The sequence below is a fragment of the Salminus brasiliensis genome, chromosome 23, assembly GCF_030463535.1.
Source record: "Salminus brasiliensis chromosome 23, fSalBra1.hap2, whole genome shotgun sequence".
Classification (NCBI taxonomy): domain Eukaryota; kingdom Metazoa; phylum Chordata; class Actinopteri; order Characiformes; family Bryconidae; genus Salminus; species Salminus brasiliensis.
Window position 1 is genome coordinate 9,600,767 of NC_132900.1, and position 23,184 is coordinate 9,623,950.

Consider the following 23,184-nt stretch of genomic DNA (forward strand, 5'->3'; position numbering starts at 1 on the left):
TCAACCGTTTTTATAGTCCGTTTATACGATAGCGCGCTCTTTCATTTGACGGGCCCATGTTGGCTAATGGCGCTGCTAATAAGTTCGCTAGCCCGCGCCAGCTAGCAATAACGTTAGCGCTAGCTAGCTAGCTAGCTACATAGCTGAGCTCGGTTTCTGGGATGTGAGGACCCGCTGTGTGGATAGATCTACACAGCAGTCTTTAGCACTAACTTATAGCTCATATTGTAGAATTTGGTCCCGTGTGCATCGTTAAATAAACTAGCTAGTGTAAATAGCATCATGCTAGCGCTACATCTGCGGTAACGTTAATAAGTAGCTAGCTAGCTAAACCAGTCTGTAAACACAGGGCACTACTCACCTCCACATTTCTCGACAAATACGACCCAGAACATGCTAGCTAGTTATGTAATTAGATTTGAGACATGGCACCTACGAAGGCGTTTTTATTATTTTTGACCTTAAGGGGCAACATCTTCTATCGGTTAGCGGGAAAACCATCGGGCGTTGCTAGGGAAACAGCGAACAGCTTAGCAGCTTCCTGCACATGCTAGCGAGCTAGCGAGCTAGCTAACTAAATGCTAGGCATACTACTCCGGTCGTAAGCTGCTGTAGACTAAAGCTCCTAGCTCAGAATTGTTCTCGTTTACAAAAAGGGACAATTGTCAGCGTTTTGCCCGAGTTTCAGACCATGTACAGAGTTTAGGGGTTTTAAAATGAGCCTGTATCTGAAGGTATAGAATAGCTAGTAGCTAACTAGCTAGCTATATCAGGAGCTTCTCAACAAGTAGCTAGCTAGCACATTAACACTAAACCCACTTCAGCTTTTCACTAATAATGCACCTTAAAAAACATGATTTATTCATTGTAGCTATGTTTAACCTTCACCAGCATGAAGCTGGAAAACCAGCGCGAGTTACCAGTGAAACAACCACAACAGGTGAGGGCGGAGAGATGGGCGAAGCCACGCCGCCGAGCCCCTGGTAAACAGCGTGACCCAAACGGAAACGGCTGCGGAGTGAAAGGTAGGCTAGTCCTGCATATCCTTCTGCAATGTATTTTTGCATGATATTCTATCAAAACTCTGAACACAAATACATTATGAACACAAACTAGACCGCTTACTGGTTTTATTTCTGTGTTAACTGGTTGCCCATGATACCACATATGAATCGGGAGTGGAGCACCTGCCCTTGCTGATCCGCACGTGCGAAAGCAGGTTGCAGAGTCAGTCAGATTAGGGTGTGCAAGAAGAAGGAGGAGATGCTCGGAGAGACACTGCAGCCCTCTGAGAGGCTGCAGCTGTGTAACCTATGTGGAATTAAAAAATCAAATTTTTATCAAATCAAATTTTATTTGTCACATACATAGTCATACACAGTATAACTTGCAGTGAAATGCTTTTTTGACAGTCTGCCCACATCAAGCTATACAATAAAAATCTACATTTAAACTTAACTAAACCTTAACTTAATGAAGTAAAGTGCAAAAGTGCAAAAGAAAAATAAAATAAAAATGAAGAAAATAAAAATAGAATAAGTTACATTTAAGTTAAAGAATAGAATATAAAAATATGAAAATATAGAAATTTAAGCAAAAAAAAAATACAGAATACAAATATACAAATATATATACAGAGATGAAATAGTGCGTGTCTGTGTGTGTGTGTGTGTGTGTATATATATATATATACATACATATACATATGTACATATTTATCTGTATGTGAGTGTATGTGTGAGTTAAAAAGAAATATTTTCATTGTTGTCCGTAGTGTGTTTTCCGTGAGCCATGGTTGTGTATTGTAGTGAGTGAGGGTCCAGTTTGTGTATGTAATTATTAGCATTAGTTAGGCTGCTGAACGGAAAACAGTCCAAGTAAAGTCAAGTGGGTTTAAGCTATCTCACCTGTATCATCACTCCTCCACCCCATACAACACACTCTGCAGCCTACACTTACTACTGGAACTCCTGTGCTCAGTCTCACAGCACCCACAAAGACATTATCTTGTAAATAATGTAAACATTCAGATTATACCTAACCTGTACATTTAAACTGCTTTAAACCAGTGCAGTGTTGTAAATAGAGAGTATGTATAGTGTAAGTTAATGTGTAAATGTTCAGTATTTCTATTTTGTAAATATGTTTTCTTTTTTGTCTGTTAACTACCATGAGGGCTGGTGCAAGTTTTTCACTCGCCTTTACACCCGTGTAATCTGATGTGACCATAAACGTGATTTGATTTGACTTGCAGATTGTACTAGATTAGCAATTCTCCATTGTTTGGCAGTACTACACATTTATACCCATAGTCACCCGGTAACACTGTTTGCATTTTAGTTTCCAAGCCGACAAAGCACTCAAAGCCCTCCTGACTTCCCTGTTTGCCCAAGTCACTTATTTATTCCCATGCCAACCTCCAAAGGCTAAAGGCTTCCTTACTCACACACTTTCGGAGTTTTTCAGTTAAACCACAGGAGCTCCCGAGGGACACCACACACCTTTGTTTCGGCGATCCACTGTGGAGAAGTATTAATTGAGGTCACCCTAATCATCTGAGTGATTCTCTCTAGCAGGTCCATTAGGTTCCATCTTTTTGCAGCAGAGGTTCACCCAGGGAGGTGTGGATAAGAAGCCATGGCAGATGTGCTGGAGGAACTGAGGCAGCAGTGTCTAAGTAGAGGAGCAGCTGGGATCAAAGGGCTGGGAAGGCAAGACATATTTTAATATATCTACTTAATCTGGAATCTGCTCCTTTTACATTGATTGTCTTCTAATGCACGCATATATAGCCAGCATACTGTATATGAAGGTTCTTGTTGGTTTGAAAGAACCCATATAGTATAACCCAAGTATTCAAGTATTTTATTACAAATTATCCATCTGTAGACTGAAACAGCCTTTAATTAAATCTGAGCAGAAAGTATCTCTATACTTTTTAGAATTTATTCTGATAGTACTAATAACAGTCACATCATCAATAAACACCAGACCCAGTAATACATGCTCATGTCATAACAGTACCTCCACCATGTTTGACAGATAATGTGGTATGATTTGGATCAGGGAATAATGAGAAAACTGGCCACACTTGCCCATTAAACTGTGTACCTGTCAGTCCAACTATACAACTAGCCTGTGAAATTGGAGAGTCAATTGGATGTCAAACATAGCTATAATTCCTAAACACTCAATGCAATGTTTTTTATAAATCTCTTGAATTTCTTGAAGCTGGAAGTCTACATTTTAACCATATTAATTGTGGTTATATACAGAGGCAAAATTAACAGAGACTTTGTAATTGTACTAAGACTTCTGGACCTGACTGTTTTCGCTGCTGTCCAATGAAAATCTTGTATTTTTGTCCATTTTTAGATTTCCTCATCATAATACGTAATGAACCCTATAGCTGCTCTGTACACTGTGTAAATAATTCTGGACAAATGGACCAATACAGATGTTCCAAAATGACTTAGATTAAAATTATTTTACATTGACTTTTATTTAAAGTTAAAACAGTTTTTTGTGTCTCCTGTAAATGTGCTTTTTATTGGACAGCGATGATATGACGATATGTAAATAACATCTGTCCTATGCTGTGCATTGTTTATAAAGCATCACAAGCTGAAACATACAGAACAAATAGTTGTGTTTAGGCTAAACTGTCAGAAATGTTGGAAAAATAAACTTCAGACACCTCTAACCACCTTTTTATGCATGGATGTCTTGGCTGCAACAATATATTCGCTTCTCAACAGCCAAGAACATCAAACTGTTTAATAGTTTTCTCCCCAGTATCCCCACCATTGCTTCTGAACTCTCACTTTTCAAGAATGCAGTTGTGACAACCCTGGCGCTGTTCTGACATTACAGAACTTTCCGCATCATGGATGATGATGGCAGTAAGTCTCTGAACCTGCAGGAGTTTCATAAGGGGCTAGAGACATATGGCGTGTGTGTTGGAATGGAAAAGGCCAAGCAGATCTTCACCATACTTGACAAAGATGGAAGTGGCACCATTGACTTCAATGAGTTTTTGGAGAAACTAAGGGTAAGCAATGGGAAGTGCAGCTAAATGATCTATCATTTAGCAAATGTGGTGCTAAATAATCCATCATCACCAACCTGATGTTTCCAGCCCCCAATGTCCAGTGCCAGAATGCAGGTGATCAAGCAGGCCTTTCAGAAGCTGGACCGCACTGGTGACGAAGTGGTAACCATAGAGGACTTGCAGGGAGTCTACAATAGCAAGCATCACCCCAAGTACAAGAGCGGTCAGTGGACCGAGGAGCAAGTGTTCCGTTCTTTTCTTGACAGTTTTGATTCACCGAACGAGAAAGACGGAAAGGTAGGCAGAATCGAACATATAGCTTAAATAAGGTCAATCAGTATATTGTTCTTCATATACTTCCTTGAGTAAATCTCCTTTGGGATTAGTCTGAAATGCCATGTTTTTCTATGGCATCGTTCAAAGGACCATTTGAAACACCTTTATTTTTACAAGCGCAGTATGTATGAGGAGACCAACCAATTGCTGAATTTTAATTGGGAGTTTTCATAACGCGTAACATGGTGTCTGTTTATGGATAAGGCCCCACCCTTTAACAAATTATGCTAATAACCAATCTACTTTCTACCTACCTGCAGCACTAGTCCACATTAATCATAGCTCTTTCCCCAAAATTGCAAGTGTGAATCGCAATATGCACTAAATTCAGTATATGTAAGTTTTCCATAAAATGTAGGAAATCTGTGTCGGTTGCTGTGTGTTTATTGACAGGTTATACATTTGTTGTCATCATGTAAAAGCGACAGTGCTTAACTCTGCTGGATCTAGTAAAAGGATAGTTTGTGTAAGTAAGGATTTAGTAAAGGCTTTACACAAAACCGGTGCAACCCAATCCTGGCCTTGTGTGACTGGAACTAACTGACCAGCAGCATTGAACAGACATGCATTTAAGTTAACTTTGTTTCAACTGATTTCTCTGTATTTAGAAAGGAACAAAAAACCTGTTGACTCAAATCACAACTATAATATAAGCTAAAAGACATGCATTGTGTAATTTAAGGGAGTTAATTTTTTTTTTAAATAACAGTTTAAATAACATAACATGTTAAGTAATAACATGGAATTCAGTTGTATTCTACAGATGTGCCAGACAGAGCTCAGGCCTGTTATTATATGTTGTAACCATTTATCCTGTTCCAGGTCACTCTGGAGGAGTTTGTGAACTACTACTGCGGCGTCAGTGCCTCCATTGACAGTGACGACTACTTTGTCACCATGATGCAAAACGCCTGGAAGCTGTAAGCTCCACAGCTCAACTGGTTTGCTGGCAGCTTGCTTTATTTGTATTAGAAACAATACTGGATGTTCATTTGAAACAAAAGTTTAAGAAGCTTTAAACCATAAAACTGTACCTGTAATTTTTTTTTTAACAAATGACACTTCTAATAAACATACTCAGTTCAGATTTGATGCCTTAATCACCAAAATCCTTTATATATAAAAAAAAATAATAATAATTCTCCCCACATAAGAACACATGAACACTACTAGCGTTTGGACAGCACATCAAGGAAAACTTAATTTATTACATTGTACAAATGTTCTCTTACAACAAATGAAATGGATAAGACTGCTTGTAACAGTGATCTCTGACCCCCTCTGGTGGGCAGTCAAAAAAACAAAAAAAAAAAACACCATATTGCTCAACTCCAGCCCATTTCTCAGCTCAATTCCTCAGTTCTTTCACAGGAAACAGTCATTCTAAAAAGTCCGACCAGTGCAGCACAACAGGCTAATGTTAGAAATGACTACCAGTAATACAGTTACTTGCAGTGACTGAGCAGTCAAGCACCGTGCTGCTTCCTCAAGAGGACGAAACCAAACAACCTAGCTGATATTGGACAACCAGGAGCCTTCCTTCTTTCACTCCTTAACCTTAGTCCTTCCACACCTTCACAACACATTCCAATTTTCATTATCAAATTGAGCCTTTTTTCCCCCCAAAACAAGGTAACGAATAGACCACATGTTTTGACATTAGACAAATTTATTTTAAAGTTTTCCTGTTTTTTTTTGTTTTTTTTTTAAACTTTGATTTTACTATTATTTCATAAAGGAGATTGGAGACATGGTTTTCTAATAAATGATATATTCGTAGAAATTTACATGAGAAGTTCTGTATTCACGTTGTATTTCTAAATGCACTCCAAATTTCAACACACAGAAAATAAAACAAACAAAATAATCTCCACTGTACTGTCTCCAGTGACATGAAAATGGATAAAAAGTTAATATAATAAAACAATAAAAAAAGTTAACATATTACAAACCTTCAGAATATGGAAAATAAAAATGAGTATCTGTAGAGATGTTGACTTAAAACTTCAGCAATCACCCCCCCCCCCCCCCCCAAACAAAAATGGGCACATCTGTCCGTATGCAAACCTGTGGGGCAGACGCTGGTAACTCCATAATGGTGACGGGGCAAAGTCAATTCCCTTTCCTTTTTTTTTCTTTTTTTTTCTTCCTCTTCTCAGGGGGCAGGGTTATTTTAGAAGCAGAGATCCACAATAGCACAGTCCTTGTGTTGGTTTAGTCCTTTATTCATTACATCAATAAGAGATCTACCTAACTACCATCATAGCAGACTAATAAGAATATTGGCTTATGGAAAACCAGAGATGCTTGGTGAAACCACTGGAAATAAGTTAGAATCAGAGCAGAAGGTTACAGCTATCAAAAACAGAAGGGTGACCGGGGAGAGGAGGGTGTCCAAAGAGTAAGGACATGAAGCTACTGAACGGATGTTGGACGATTCTGAATGACGACGTCATGGAGGAATAGTGATCTGAAGCAGAGAGTGTTAAGAGCATATTTGAATATATGAGAAGGAGAGAGAAAGAGAGAGAGCGCAAGAAAGATAAGAAAAAAAAGGTCCTGCGGTAGAAACTGCAGTCATGACATGTGCCGTATCTTAAAACAGAGAGAGGAATACCCTCACACTCATCAATATGATGAGCAGCCAAGTCCAAACCCATAAATGGAAAAGTCTCTGTTTTTCTTTTCTGTTCTTTTTTTGTTTGTTTTGTTTGTTTGCAGTCCAGGAAACTAAAACAGAACCCAAAAAAAACAATGATAAAAAAATTTTGAATTTCAGATTTACAATAAATGCAGAAAGGGGAAATGAACTACACAAGTTTTAGGTGAGAGATGCTGAAGCTCTGCTACAGGGTTGGAGCTGAAGGACCCACAGCGCTGGGCTGAGAGGGTCACGGTGGTTAAGGCTGTCCACCCACGGGGAACAAAAAACAAAAACAAAACAAAAAACCCAACCCTGTTGAGCAGTTTTCAGTCAGGCAGCTGTGCAGGGTGTTATGTGCTCTCCGCTGCCGGGGGCTCGCCAGGAGTTTCGGAGGTCCCTGAGACAGAATAAAGGAGAACCCCCCCCAAAAAATGTTAGCATGAGGTAATAATAAAAGATTGCTTCAAACTGCTCTATATACACATTTTTCATTCATGGAAGGAGGATGACCATTGCGAAAGGCTAATTATGCCTGATCTCTAAGGAAAAATGAAGCAAAATGGAAAATATGAATATTTTAGGTTGACTGACAAGTACTGGATGTAGTTGCTCCAACTAAAACAGCTCATACACTGAACATCCCATGGCAGGGAAAAGCATACCGCTGGCGCTGGTGTTCCCAGCGGTGATGTTGCTGCCGCTGTTAGCCAATTCGTCGTCGTCACTGTCCTCCTCATTAGACTGTGGGATCTCAGCCTGAGGTGGTGCAGGCGTGCTCTCAGGCTCCTGTTCAGCACGGCTCCGCAGGGCGAGGATGCGGTGGTGCAGCGCTGCAGCCAGCTGTCCTGCGTCCTTTGAGCTGGCCTGCAGGACAAAGTGTTTGTAAAAAGGTTGCACTCGAAAGAGGACCAGTACTATGCATTTTTGATGGACCACGACTACACCTGATCCAGTTCTTTGGTAAAACAGGTTAATGTCTTAATATACAAAATAAAAAAAAATAAAACCCTACAAAACAAACAAAAAAAACAACGTAATAACTTAACACCTATAAAAGCAGGTATTAATTGGAATCAACAGAAATTCCACCAGCATAGCTGACTTGCTGCCTAAAGTACACAAAGACAAGCCTATGGCAGATTTAGACAGTGCTAGATATAGAAAACCCACCATTTAGCCTGAGAACATCTAATCATGTTTGTAGTCTTTAAGTTCTTTATTACATTCAGATCAACAAGCTGCATTAAGAGCAGAAAAAAAAATACTGAAACAAAACGCCCACTCCCACAGTGGTGCTCTGCTTACTGATATGAGGAAGACCTTTACACCCTGGTCCTCTGTGTCCATGGCAGTGATACGGACGCTTTTTTCGCTGGCCTTGTCCACCTGCATCTGAGGCCACAGCTTAGTGTTCAGGATCAACCGGAGACTTCCCTGGGTGCGCATCACTAAGAAACAGAGCATGAATATGAGGGGGAGGAGGGAAGAGAGGGAGAGGAGAGAAAAAAAAAAAAAAAAAAAAAAAAAAAAAAACACAACTCAGAGATGAGAAGGACTAAACATACAGAGTGAGAACATGGAGCTCAGTTGAGATCCTAGTTTAAGCAAATATGAACACTTTAATAAAGCAGAACCAAAAAGCAGATGAATTCTGACCCAGCCTGGACTGTAACGTGCCATCGTCCGTGGAGGCCATGTCGTTGAGCCTCAGAAGCCCTCGACCTCGCTCGATCCACGACTGAGCCGGCTTATCAAACACAAACAGCTTACACTGCATCTGTAGGGCAAAGATATAGGAAAACTCTAAGGCCATGTTTGGATACACGGTCACAGAATTCTTCTTCTCACAGGATGCCACTTCACTCACCCCCCCATGACGCGTCTGTGTCATTAAAGTACAGTGGTTCCCACATTTTAGTGTTTATATCACTCCCAACACACCCAATCCGGTTAAATCAGCCCTTCCTGAGTTAAAGGTGCTGTGTTGGAAACCACTAAAATAGGTAGGAAATTAGAGCCAACAGATATTGGCCAAAAGGAATCTCCCTAACAAAATAACACTAAAGCATAGTTCCCAAAAGAGGTGAAAAAAAAACAAAAAACAAAAACAGGCCAAGACAAAAGTCCACCACATGTACACCACACACGTGTAAAACATGGAAATGACATGGTTTTGATAAATGGGGAGACAATATGAAATTGTCATGTACAAAAGGGCACGTCCAGACAATCACAACTTAACAATACATGAATTTAAATTGGCGGCTGACCTGTAGCACATTGCTCTCTGCCTCCTCTCCGGTGCGGACCTCTACTTTCTCCAAAATGCACTTCTTGGCGGTGGCTTTGGTGTATGCTGCTGCTGACTCCTCTAGAGACTCCATCACACTATGATCTAAACACACACACACAGCCAGTGTTCAATTGGACTTTATTTCATTTCATCAAGGTTGGAAATCACTATAGGGTGGTACTGGCAAGTGAAAGTCAGGTTAGGAGGTATCTACTGTCCCATCAATAACAACTCCACTAACAGAACGGTGTCACCAGAAAGAAACAGTGACATCTTGTGGCTCAAGGAAGCAATGCCTTTTGGGGACCTTTTAGTCCAACATCAGACTAATACTGTATATTGATATGTACTCATTTCTAAACACAATTTTTTGGAACAAACTACAAATTTGTTTCAACAACTAAAATTTGTTACAATTTCTTTTACAGCTTGAAATTAAGAACCACTTTCTTCAATAATATCTTCAGTGGAAATATTTAAAAATAATGTCTACATGTTATTTGTGGTCCTTAAATGACTTGTTAGACCTCAAGATAAAGAGACAATGAACACAAGTGCAGCGCTTTAAATAGGCCAGGTAAGCATTTCAAACCAGCGGTGGTTTGAATATCACTATGGGAATCTATGTATTTGAATAGTGCACCTTCCTGAAAACACAGCTCTACCTCAGACCGTCTGAGGGTTATGCTACAAACTGTAAAGCTGTTCTACCTCAAACTTAATAATCTCTGATTTCTGTCTTGTTTTCAGAAAAAGGAATGTGGTTCAGGGAAGATTTCTGAGCAAAATGCTATTGCTCACATGATGGTAATTGGTGAGGTGCAAGCTTTTATCTGCATCAACCATGTAGTTCCAATGCAAAGCTAGAGCAGAGAGACACCATACATACACATCTCTGTTCTTTTGAAAACTACTACTTTAAGCAGAGGACACATACTTTTCTCTGGGGTCGCTTCCTGTGATGAGGGCTCCGACGCTGAAGCTGTTTCTTTAGTACCCTCTGCTGCCGATTCACCACACTTTGGGGGACTCTATAACACACATACACCCAAACATTTCAATACTGTTCTAGGACTGACTGATCATTTGAGTGAATTTCTACCATCTTATGGCAACATCTAAAAAGCCCAAACCACTTTTTAGTTTGGCAACAGCACATGTACTCACCAGAACCCTTTCGGACATGTTCTGGCCAAAGACAAACTTGGCTCCTTTTTCTGTGTTGTTGGTAGCATTCAGAGAGCTGGAAAGTCAAACAAAATCAGACTTGGACAATTGCTGAGAAATAGAACAACTAAACCAGAGAAAACGTAGACAAAGAGAAAAGGTAAAAGGGTGAAAAAAAGCAAAACACACAAACACACACAAAACAAAACAAAACAACAACAAAAAAAGCAGAAATTGATGATAGTTACCTTGGGGTTCCCATGTACTGCAAGAAGTAATTGGTGCTCCCTGACTGCGGGTCCTGTGTCGAGTTTTTAGACTCACTGGGTGTGCTGTTTTCCTCCAACTAAAAAGGGATAAAAAAAGGGTTGAGAAGTATACTTTAAATACCATTAAATATCACTGAATGAGAACAATCCATATTAAGTCCCTCATAGTGGTCATGTGATCCATGTTACTACAAACAGCTACTGACCTTTGCCCTCTCTTTGATATTTTGCCCAAACACAAAACTCGATTCCACATCCTTCTTCTGTGCACTCTCCTCTGTCTTTTCCCCACCATTCTCTCCCCCTTCTTTGTCTTTATTCTGTGTGCAGCCACACGGCAAAGAAACAGAGACCGAAAGTGACGTTAGTTTAAGTGAAGTTATCAGGCAGCATTGGCCAATACACATGACACACTGAAATAAACACGGCTAACCAGAAAGAGCAAAACCAATAAAGGAACTATTAAAGAACTAAGATCAACAAGTGACCGAGCAAGCTTAGTGGGAAAACACGAGGTTGCTGCTTTGTGACAGCTACTCTATTAATATCCCAATGTGTAAGAGGACGTGACTACAGCTCCTCTTTCCTTACGCAACCACATTAACTTTCAAATGACAATGTGTATATATAGGTTTATGCGGACGCATGTGACTGGGTATATTCGTTGATCCTCTAGTTGAATCTTATTAAAACTGAGGTCCCTCCTTACCGGTGATTTGTCCGAGCTGTCTGTGTTATTCAGGAAAATTGACCGGCCTTCTGATGCTGCATCTGAAAACTTCCCCACGCCATTTGTTCCACAGCTCGAGTCTGTCAGGGAAATTGGTGGCAGTTATTACTTCCTTTTATCAATACAAAATGACCGGAAAAGTGCACAGAAACATCGCATTTCAGTTCATTAGCATCAAAACTAACATGATCACAAATTCTTTTCAATTCAGCTCAGATTAACAGCCAACTTTGACAATCAGCAGTTAAAAACCATATAAGCTACAAACGTCAAACTGGAGGAAAATGTCTGATCCATTAAATGCTTTAAAATAACCCTGTTAGTATCATCACAGTGTCTTGCATCTTAACAGGGCTGGATGAGATTCACCAGACAGTTAAACAATCTCCAAAAATAATCATGATCTACATTACCAAAGGCAACAAAATCAAATAAAAGGTTCCATTTTAAATCATTAAATAAGTATTTAAACTATAGGTCTGAAAGGAATACCTAGTTAGCTAAGCCAGCGTGATAACCTGTTGGCTGTCGCACCAACTAACATTGCTTTAAGACTGATGAGGGGAAAGGGCGCCATCTACCCAACTCTAGCTGGAGATGGCAAAGCAGCATGGCTCAGAAAGTAGGCTTGCACCCTGGGGGTCACTCAGAGCCCCCACATTACAACATTTTGTTGACCACAGTTGTTCAAATCTAACTGACCGAAAGCCCACTTTTAAATGTTTCGATGATAATTACCCAAATCTGAAGGAAGCCAAGGGACTGGTATAGTAGAAGGACAGAAAACTGACTAAAAATCTTTTTCAAATGGTGTTGGATCTGTAGCCCAGTTGCAAAGCTAACCTTACCACACAACACGGTACAGCAACAAGTGGTCATATAATTGTGTACAAGAGTAAAATTGCACATCCTGCAGTTTGGTTCATCCAGGTTTGCTTGTTCTCTTTTATTTAGACTTAGAAGCAAGTGGTCTTACCACTGAATGTGAATTTATATTTGGTTACTGATACTAATCAACATGCCTGTGGTACTTTTGGTTTGAAAACCCATACTTAGCATTGTCAAAACACAGCTGTTAAAGCAGCCTCTAGGCTGTAAAGTCTATGTAATAAACAACCATTAGGCAAGGGAAACTATCAAACGCTAGCCGTTAACATGTTTCAGGGCATCATATACACATCAGTAAGTGTCTTCTGGGAAAATTATTGCTAAAAAAATGGTATTTAAAAAGAGGCTTGAGCCTTGGGTTTTGAACCCAGCACATGAAATATGCATACCACGTCCCACAGATGTGTTATATCTGACACCTAATCAAATCAATTAATCCTAATACAAAAGTAGAGCAGAGTAAATTCAGAAGGAATGCGAGGGGGTCTGCTGTGTGTCTGTATGCAAAGTTGAAGTCACATAGGGAAAGAAAGCTGGGAGTGTACTCACTGCTCTTGCTGGGTTCTGTAAGGATCTTGGTAGGTGGTGCCTGCAGTACTGCAGGTCTCAAGACAGTGCGCTGTTGCTCCTTGGGTTTCTGACTGGGGACGCCTGCAAAAGAGCCTACTAATGGATTGGATCTGAAACCGAATGGTCTAAAGCAGCATAAACTACACAGACCACTTTTAATTTTATTACAGAACATAATGACAGATTCACTACACCACTTTACGCTATTTAGACAAGAATGACAGAAAATATGGAAGCTGCACAGCTGCAAACAAAAAGGCTCGGTGGGCATGTATAAGCTATGTCTTTCTCTCAAAAGAGACCAAATCAAATTACTTTGTTACATTTTCACATGTTGCAATAACTAACTTGCTCTGATTGCACAGAAGGAACAAGTCTTACCTGCACTGGGAGCCTGGCCGTGGATCAGAGTCGGAGGTTTCAACCGAAATCCAACTGGCTTCTCCTCTAAGAAAGTTCCACAAACCAAAAAAAAAAAATTATATTAAATTATTTAATAATAATTATAATCATTAAAATGAAATTGACAAAGAACTATTTGGATTAACACTAAATTGATAATAACTATAATAATAATAATTCTCTCCGTCACAGGAGCTTCTCAATCATTTTATTTCAGTTTGGATTGGCCATGTCTGCATACCACACCCCCACCCAATAAAAAAAAAAATACAGATCTATCACAGATCTGTAAAAATCCATCAGAGATCCTCCACAAAATAGTAAACACCTTCAGAATCGCAAAAGAAAGATGAAATCAAACTGTTGGAAGAACTTTGCATTGCCCCAAACTGAAATATAAGAAAATGTTTACTGTCTTTACTCCAGTGTTTCATCAATCATTTGGACACAAGTTGTGAATGTGATCATTTGACTGTGATGCAAACATTCGGGTACTAGGATTGTCCTGTCATATCGGCATCAACCGCAGGAGTTCACAGCATCACAGCATTATCATAGTATCAACTGTTAATCAACAGGTAAATGTAAAGACTGGAGGCAGACTGTGGTTTATTTTGGGCTGTGTTTAAACCCTGACTGTAGAAAGCAGTGTTGTACTCTGTTCTTAGATCCCACTGTTCTGACCACATAAAAAGTAAACTTGTCGTTTTCACAGATTTGATCCATATGGCGCTGTATGACCATTTACCATGACGATTGTACCTTTTTATTACAGACCCCTGATAAACTAACAACCAAATAAGGCTGTCTGTTTTCACAACCCTGACTCTCTTTCACTTTCACTCTCTCCCACACAAACAGACCCAAACGAAAACTGCCTCGGCCATCTCTCTATTAGAATAAAACCCAGTTTCTCCATCCACCTCTCCCTACTCAGTGCCCCACAGGCAAGCTGTGTTCAGTTACCATAGCAATTCCAGAGAGCGCCGCTTGACCACTTCCTGGTCAATCTCCTTAGAAAAAGTCCCCTTCGGGCATGGAGACCTACTTTAGCACATTCTTGTGCTCTCAGAGATGGTAGCTGAGCACATTTTGGTTCAGCCTGCTTGACTGGCTCTCCTCTCCGCTCATTCTCGAAACTGACAGAAATAGAAAAGCTCCCCTGAGCGGCTCAAGCACACACTTATTTTCCTCTCTACCTCCCCCTTTCACCATTACACACTTTCTGCTTTTTTCAAATATGCCACAGAGGCCTGCTCAACTGTATAAACATAAAAAGACAAAAAGCATGTCGCAACTAAGCACATAAATAATGTGATCTTTGCGCCTCAAGTTTTTTTTAATGATTTCAAAATAAAGAAACTAAATTATTTCTCTTTTCTCTCTCTCTGCTGGGGAAAATAGCTTAATAGACAAAACACTGACTAAAATGTTGCACAATAACAGTGGCGCCTTTGTGAGGAAAAACTAAAACAACCATTTAAACGTAGAAAGGGAAAAATGGACATAATCTTCGTCTTAATCTCTCAATAACTGAATTCATATGTAGGAATGTGCAACAAATTGGAGTGGCAGGACATTGTACAGCCTACTGTCAAGTGTGCATCAACCAAAATCAGCCAATTATAAGAACACTTCAGCCATCATAGAAATCTACTGATCTTCACAGAATAGACAAAAACTGCATGAAGCAACACGTGTATATAATCACAACAGCAGCATGCTCACACCCCTTCTGATGTGAACATTCAGCCCTCACTGCCCACAATAATCATCCCTGCCATAACAAAACAATGTAGCTGCAAAAAGTTAACAAGATCAACAAGATCTTTTAAGTAACACTGGACTATCAAAACAAAAAGCAAACCGCTGACACCCAAAAATATGCTCCCCTCCAAAGAGGAGCTTGAATTTGCCAATAAAAGTACTAAGAGGTATAAAGAGTCTCCCACTCTTACCTGGCTCTGAGTCGGAATTGCCTGTTGGAGACTGGCAGAAACTCGAGGGCATAAACACATTATTCTTGGAAACTGCAGCAGGAAAAAGACACATACATAAAGAGACAGAATGGTTAGACTCTACAATAAGAAAACATGCCTGGCAGAGGATCTGTGTCATTTTAGTTTGGTGTCATCAACAGCTGCGGTGTCGATTGGTCAATTTTATGAATAGGTACTAATCATAATTAGATGCATAATTAGACAATTAGAAGCTCAAGAAAACTATTTAACAAACATTCACTAACATACATGTGTGTGTGACTATATGAATTCAAAACCTCTAAAATACTAAACACACCCAACATAAGAATAAGGTTTTATTTAACAGCTTAAGAGTACTAACACAATTCCAGCTATTTTTTTTTTTTTTTTAGAAATCCAGGTACATAACTAGAATTAGCCTTTCAGTTAATTTACTAAATGATCAACTCTTAAGCACACAAAATGAAACTGAACATCTATTTCAAGCTTTAAAGCTCTGTGTGGAGGTTAGAGTTGTAAAGTAATAAACGCAGCGAGGGAATGTGAAATGTACACCATTAGCTTAATGCTAATAACACTGATTCAGGAAATAAGCATTGCTGAAGCAGCTGTACATTAAATATAAACAAATGATTAGCTAGAAAACACATTAAACAGTTCAGATACAGGTACTAGTATGATTCTTGCCTAATGTTGAGCACCCCAATTAATATATGACACACAAAGAGCATCCTCATACAGACAGATTCTCACTTTGTAATCACTGCAAAACAGTCATTTGGCTTGGATACTTGTATTTACATCAACATATATAACTGGCTAAAGCAGCGGTTTCCTGTCCTAGCAGACAGGAAAACTGCAGCAGGCTGTAACAAGCTCCAGCAACATCTTTGCTGAGAACTTGGAGATAAAATATGTGGATACTGATATGGAATTTAAGTTTGCGAATTGCGTTCAACAACTACACAATTCTGTTATTGTAAACAAAAACACTGGCAATGTCTACAAACATTGCACATCAGTTGTGCTCTCCATCAATCAGTGTTCTACCCTAGCTGGCGTCTATTTCAGGAGGTCTTTGATGTAGAGCTGGGCAATAATAGGATATTTTATAGTATCGTGATACATTTATTTATTTTCCTTTGTAAGCATATTGAGATTACTGTTAGTGCTTAATAAACACTGATCAATTGCATGTTTCATTAAAACCAGTGTAATTAGACTGGTGATTCCCCCTCTCCCCATGATTGGAAAAGTATGGAAGAACAAACGTCAACTAACATGCACTGCTTTTCATGCCAGATTCAGCCAGCATGCTTTCCTGAAGAGCCCTGGCAGAAGAGTTTCGTGACATTCTTGATTTAGCACATCTGAATCCACTTAGATCCACCTATTTATCCACAGAGTGGTGCAAAGCCAGCTTGGCCAACTGTCTCACCTGAATGTGAAGGCGGGAACTGTGTTAAAGACGAGGTTCGCTCTCTCTTCACTGGAGGACAGTACTCTCCATCCTCTCTGTCTGAATCTGGAACAAAACAAACCCACTGAGTTAAAAGGACACGTATGGCATTTAAGTCACTGTTTGGTCTTTAGCCTTCATCCTAATTTCACATTACATAAACAGCTAGTGATATACTGGCTAAATCTTTAAAAGGTCCAAATGCCATTGCAAATCTCAGGCAGCTACACTGCTTATGTCAGATTTGTTTTTAACTGCCCCAATATGTATGTATGTTTCAAGCCTGCTTAGGAACACTAAAAACGGAACAGCTGAAAAACAAAAGTATTCAGTAGGATACTTGAGATTATGAAATGAAACAATGAAAAAGTAGTGAAGCAAACGTACCTTCGCCATCTTCTGCACTGGACCCATCAGCAGACCGCTGCAACACAGAAGATCATCTGAATCAACAAGCTACCAACATCACAAGAACATGTCCTAATCATCAGAAATTACTTTCTGAAAAAGAGCAAAATAAACAACTTCGGCCAAAATAGAAGAGCTATATGCTTACTTTTCAGATGATAGCAGTAGGTTAGAAAGTTAAACTTTGAAAACACACTTAATTTTTAAACCAATTAATTAGGGATAGACACTGTTAGGTTTTCATGCCAGATGCGCCACAAGGATAACATTACTGCTAGTTGAAGAGCCAACACAGCAAACAATGAGACGCAGGACTCATTTCACGCAAGGTATTTCCTTGTGTTGTGCTTATTGAATTGCCAGAAAAAAAATATTCACTTGATTACTCGCAAATACCAGAAGTTACAATCCTGTACATTTCCTCCACCTCAAACAAACATCTACACAGTGATTTCATCATTATATACCCTGTCAGTATGATACACTGTTGTCTGAAGCTGTTAATGCTCAATATAATAATGCATGTTAATGCTGTAAATCCTCAAGACCTGTGGAAATTCCTAATCGACTCATCGTTTTACATTAAGCACCCAAACTTTCATTGTCTTTTTAATTCTTAATAGTTTATATCTTTAAAAATCCCAAAGGACTTTGTTAATCAAATCTGCTGTTATTGACAAACCCAAAAACACAAACTGAGGTCAATAACCAGCACAAATTACTTGGAAGCGACAGCTGTCAACAGCTGTTTCAAACGACCATCCTCAACACACTAGATTAAATTAGTCAAACTTCAAGCAACAGGTCTATGTTTATCAAACTTCTCACAGCAGCTTTATGTGACTTGTATCTGGATTGTATCCTGATGAGTTTTCAGCCACATGTAGTCAAATATGTCTCAAGTTAGTCAGACTGAAATCCGATTGCTGTGTGGGATGGAATATGCACATTTGCCCGTTATGTGGCAACAAATTCATTATCTGTTCAGCCTCTTTCTGTAACTCACATGCATTCATCCTCCAGGATTGTCTCTCACAGACATGGTTCGCATGCCCAGCGACACATCGCACAGGAAAATGGTTTTGAATTGTTCTAGAAGTTGTTTCGGTGGCTGAATGCATCTTACAGAGACTGATGTGTTTACACTGCTATAACAACATGCGGCTGAAATGCGCTTCAGGCCTCTTAAGTGGTTTGAGTGATCAGATTTGTATAGGGTTTAAATGAGTCTTGGGTGCAGTTACACTTGTATGTGGCCGGGCCTTATCCTTGGCCAGATATCCTAATCCTGATACTCAGGCTGTATGAAGTGACCAGGTGTAAACATGCTCCTAGAGTACAAATGTACCAAGAAAGATCTAAAAACAGCAAGTAAAACTCATTTAAAAGTCAACATAAAATTGCTGTTCAGAGATTAATGACCTTTATTTGTACAGCAAGTACCTATACAGAAATCCTATCTAAAGAGGAGTTAAAAAAACACACACACAAAAAAAACACCCCAAAAACTTACAACTCAGCATTAAATCAGGCCTACCTTCTGTGCCTTGTCTTTCTGAAACACAAACACTGGAGGAGCTATGGCAGGCTTCTCTGTTGAGAGGGGAAAAACAAAAAGGATTATAGTGATCATCGGTTCGATGGTGTAATTTGACATTCACCTTTATAATTAACCTCAATACCTGTGTCTGGTCACCTTAATTACATTTGAAAGGACACTGCCTCTAAGAAACTGGGCTCTTCGTTAACATGTATAATGTCTGACGGACTGTCAACAAAAGCAGTGCACTTCACTTCCAACTTTTCTAGACGCATGAGACAGAGTCTAATCGAGTACGTGTGCTGTAATTTCTATGATCCAGATCTGGACATTGATCTGATTTATCAGTACCATGAAAAATAATATCAAAACACCACAATACACATTATAAAGAGAGAATAATCAATCTGTGAAAATAGGATTTACTACAGTGCAGTGTGTGAAATCTGTAATAAAGTATTGTGATTACATGTATGCCACACCTATCTAAGCTCTACCCTCAGCCATAACTAACAGGGAGGGAAACCAGTGCAGACCCCAGGATGAATGATTACGATTCTTGAGCCATGAAACATTTCCACTGTGATATTTTAAAGACTTGCCCTACATCTTATTACCATGACATTACAATTTAGTACTTTTCCCAGCATTATTCCTGTGAATGGATAGTTTAGATAGTGTTTTTTTCCCTCCCATCCTTTTTAACCACACAGGTGTATAGTAGCAGATCAAATCTCTTTCTATTACTAAAAAAGCGGCTGTTATTTTAAGCACTTGGAATGGATTACCTACCCAATAAAACACTGGCACGTCTAAAGCAGGCTTAGAATACACATCATGTTGTGTAAATAAACAAAGACATATGATCTGCCCTGACCCAGTGTGGTATTTTTAACAGCACAGGGTCTCTACATCAACGGCTATAACAGCTGTAACTGTACCCTGATGTAAAATAAAGTCAACTCAATCAGTGCTGCTCTAAGGTATTAGGTTAAGTCTAGGCAGATCAGTACTCTGGGCTACCCACACAACATACAGACGCACCGTCCCAGTCATGCAAAAACCTTGTATCTTTATTTTTGTGGGTTTTCATGTTTTTTTCATCTGAATCCGGTACTTGACCTTTCACTCTTTATCATGAAGGGTTTAACAGAAATGCTACAAAATGACTTGGAATAAAAGCTTTCTACATCGACTTCCACTGAACGTTAAGGGGGGTTTTAATGCACCTGTAATGCTATGCTTCTGGAGGGGTTTGCAAGGAAAGACACTGTTGGAGTTCTTCTGAAGAAGAAGGTGAACCCCACCTTCTCCAAATGATTTTGGAAATCCCAGGGCAGTCACACACACCCCCCCCCCCCCCCCCCCCACACCCACCCACACACACGTTATTTCTTACCATCTTCACTGTAGTAGGAGGGTTTTACAATGATTGACAATAATCACACCTAGAGCCAACGACAGTACCACCGTAGCGCGACCACCCCACACATTAATTACTGACCCTAATGTACCCTAATGGTTGGAGTAGGCGAAGCTCCAGCAGAGTCATGTGCAGGAGGGCTTTCGTTACACTAAGAGCTGGGGGGTGGGCGGGCCCGGATTTAGCAGCACAACGCGGCCAGGCTGCCCAGCCAAATAGTGAGCATTACACACGGCGGGCCTGGTGGAGGGATGCTAGCCACCTGCTCAGACACAGCGCCGCGGGCTTGCTGCTCGGATTCAGGGTCTAAACGATGCCCAAGTGATGCGATCTCAGCCGCTTCACAACAAACGTTGCGCTGCGAACCACGAGTGTATCAGGGCAGCAGACTGCTAGCTAACTACCTACCCCACCCCGTGCGAATGACAAAACGACGACATCACACAGCTAAAGTAGCTAGCCAGCTAATGTTAGCCAGCTGCTTTCATTTCGATTAGGATCAGGATTAGGAACAGTGGCTCTGCAGGCAGGGCCGCCTCGCTATGAACCTTCAGCACAGGTGTAAACACGATTGATGCTCACGGCTATTCGGGTTAGCCAAAAATAGCCATCTAAGCTGAGCAAAGCCCGTTTTCATCAAATGTAGCTATAGCTAGCTAGCATGTTAGCTCAGTCAACGCCAAGTTCAACTAATGAAACATGGACTAAAACTTTAAACAGCTCAGATGTCTCTGCAAATCTCAAGCAGCTATTGCTACACTGCTGAAATCAGACCTACTTTTAATATCCTGCCCTAATCTGTATTTCATGCTATCTAGCTGGCTGGCTATAACTATCGTACAGTGATCATCTGCTGGACAACACTGAAAACCGAGTGGCTGAGCGGCTCAAGGAGAAAGCATTTACTCTGATGATGGCCCAGCTTTAATGGCACTGTGGTTTAAGGCTAAAAGCAGGACTTTGTGTCCTGTACGTTGCTGAACGTAGCTGGCTGGCAGGCAGGCAGGCAGGCAGCTAGCTACAATACAGCTGGCTAGACTGTCTGGTCACTTGTGATGAATGATAGCTAGCTCTAGCTTCCTTAGCTAGCTAACGTTGCCGCTCTAAAAATGCGGGTAAACCAGCAGTCAAACGTAAACCCAGCACATATAATTCAGCCAGGTTTCGTGATATGTGGTTAAGCTGAAGGTTTTAAGCCCTGAACGCAAATCTAACGGTCTACCATTGTTTGGGAAATCGTATTAAACAGGCTGGCTACGCTTTCGGGTATTAGTCAAGTTGCTGCCTGTTGTGGCCAGGATTTCAAAACAGCTCAAGCCTCCGACTAATAACGCAGCGTTAGCTAACTTACACATGGACTAGCTAACAACACGGCAAAACAATCCGATTTCAGCAGGCTACATTAGTGCCAATTAGATGACTGAGAAATAGACTAATTCACAAGCGTGCCGTGGTGGGAATATGTGGAATAAACCCCCTCTTTATGGACGGCTTTAGTAAAACAGTGTTTTCCGCTCGCTGCTAACGCGACCCACTCGCCGAGCGGGCAATCCTCAAATGCTCGGCCAGCGGGTCATCAAGCCCTCTCCTGCATCCCGCCGGCCAATGATAAAAAGGCCGGGAAAGCAGCTAGCCGGTTAGCTGGCTGTTTAGTCAGGGGTATGTACACAGGAGAGCCCCCTCACGCCGCCAGCCCGAGTGGACAGGGTTGAGCTAACAGCTAGCTAACCTCGCTAGCTCTAGGAGCTCAACACTCACTCATTAATAACTGGCGAACCAGCGCGGCCAGGGTCTTAAACATGACTGTCCTTACGAACGAGTGGGGGGAGAAAAACAAACGCCGCTCTTCACACACGCAAATACCTGCTTCTGCACTTCTCATGAGTAATTTATCTCCTTTGTTTTGTGGTTTCATTGCTTCAGCCCATTGCCTACCTTCGTTCGCCAAGTCCGCCATTTTACTTCTCCGCGCACACCCACAAGCCACCGCGCCACAAGGCTGTTATTTCTAGAACAGAAAAGGAAAAATGTGAAGCGCTAAATAAATCTAAATTAATCCATAAAACCACACTTTGAATTAGTGTTTTTTTCACATTCAAGTTCTGGCCTCGAATAAATTTTAGTAATACAAGGTACTTATACTGGATACTTGGGGTACTGTATTTAAACTGCACTCAAGTAAGAAGTGGAAGTATGGAGCCTAAATACACTTGAGAGAAAGTAAAAAAGAGGCTGCACAAAAGTCCAGAAAGATCACAAGTTAATTATTTTGTTACCACAACTTTACTTTTTTTTTATGATCTCAAGATGACATGTTAATTGGTCAGGATAATCAAAGCTGTTTTCTCAAGACAACAATCTGTTATTCTTGTGATCTCGTTATAACATCTCAAGAAAAGTGTTAAATAGGTTAATGGGAAAACAACTGAGATATCAAGAAGAACTAAAAGTGCATTTCCTGAAGAAAACACAGAATGGCTGAGGAGGTTAGAGGTAAGTGGTCCAGGAAGTTGCTAGACTGTTGCTATGTGGCTACCTGGGTGAAACTGTTGCTGCTAAGGGTTGCAAAGGAGTTGCTTAGTGGTTGCAGGGGTGTGGCTAGGAGTTTGCTAGGAAGTTGTGGTGGTTTGTGTGGTACCCCATGTGGTTGGTTGGTTGTAAACAGTGTATTAGTGCCATTAAGAAGAGTGCAGAAACTCTCATGAAAAATTCTGTAAAACAAAAAAAGCTATTGCTACGCAAAATAGACAATTACTGAAGATCAAGGACAATTACTGACCTTTGCCAGGGTCAGTTCAATCAATTTAACATAAAACATTAATTCCATCACCAACCTATTTCACCTTAAAAATAATGTGAAGTCACATTTAGTGACATAGTTAAGTGTAAGAGTCGTCACTGAAGTCATCAGTGAGTTTAAAGCTAATAAATTGTTGTACTTTTTTCCAACATTGGTTATGTGTTGTTTTCTCCAACCTGGAAAAGTTTGTCAAGCAAAGTATGCCCACCCAGTCTCACAAAA

The 23,184-nt window shown here is 40.3% G+C and overlaps 2 protein-coding genes across 5 annotated transcripts; one reads left to right on the forward strand and one right to left on the reverse strand.

Annotated features, from left to right (window-relative positions):
* Positions 1–989: 989 nt before the first annotated feature.
* On the forward strand, positions 990–6,224 carry capsla (calcyphosine-like a). Its single transcript, XM_072668670.1, has 5 exons — positions 990–1,025; positions 2,574–2,711; positions 3,874–4,051; positions 4,139–4,348; positions 5,210–6,224. Exons 2-5 carry the CDS (start codon positions 2,638–2,640, stop codon positions 5,309–5,311), a joined length of 564 nt encoding a protein of 187 aa, XP_072524771.1. The 5' UTR covers positions 990–1,025; positions 2,574–2,637; the 3' UTR covers positions 5,312–6,224.
* A 367-nt stretch (positions 6,225–6,591) lies between these two features.
* ranbp3b (RAN binding protein 3b) lies at positions 6,592–22,127 on the reverse strand. Of its 4 annotated transcripts, none has more exons than XM_072668669.1 (17): positions 22,098–22,127; positions 18,737–18,792; positions 17,179–17,215; positions 16,771–16,857; positions 15,309–15,380; positions 13,330–13,395; positions 12,928–13,029; positions 11,470–11,570; positions 10,967–11,080; positions 10,740–10,837; positions 10,492–10,567; positions 10,262–10,355; positions 9,302–9,426; positions 8,688–8,808; positions 8,337–8,479; positions 7,694–7,895; positions 6,592–7,428 (listed from the first exon to the last, which is right to left on the reverse strand). In XM_072668669.1, exons 1-17 carry the CDS (start codon positions 22,117–22,119, stop codon positions 7,382–7,384), a joined length of 1,563 nt encoding a protein of 520 aa, XP_072524770.1. In that variant the 5' UTR covers positions 22,120–22,127; the 3' UTR covers positions 6,592–7,381. The 4 variants fall into 4 exon arrangements, with proteins under 4 accessions (XP_072524770.1, XP_072524769.1, XP_072524768.1 ...); XM_072668668.1 differs by having other exon boundaries at positions 12,928–13,041; XM_072668667.1 differs by lacking the exon at positions 22,098–22,127 and adding an exon at positions 22,026–22,059.
* Between the last annotated feature and the right edge of the window lie 1,057 nt (positions 22,128–23,184).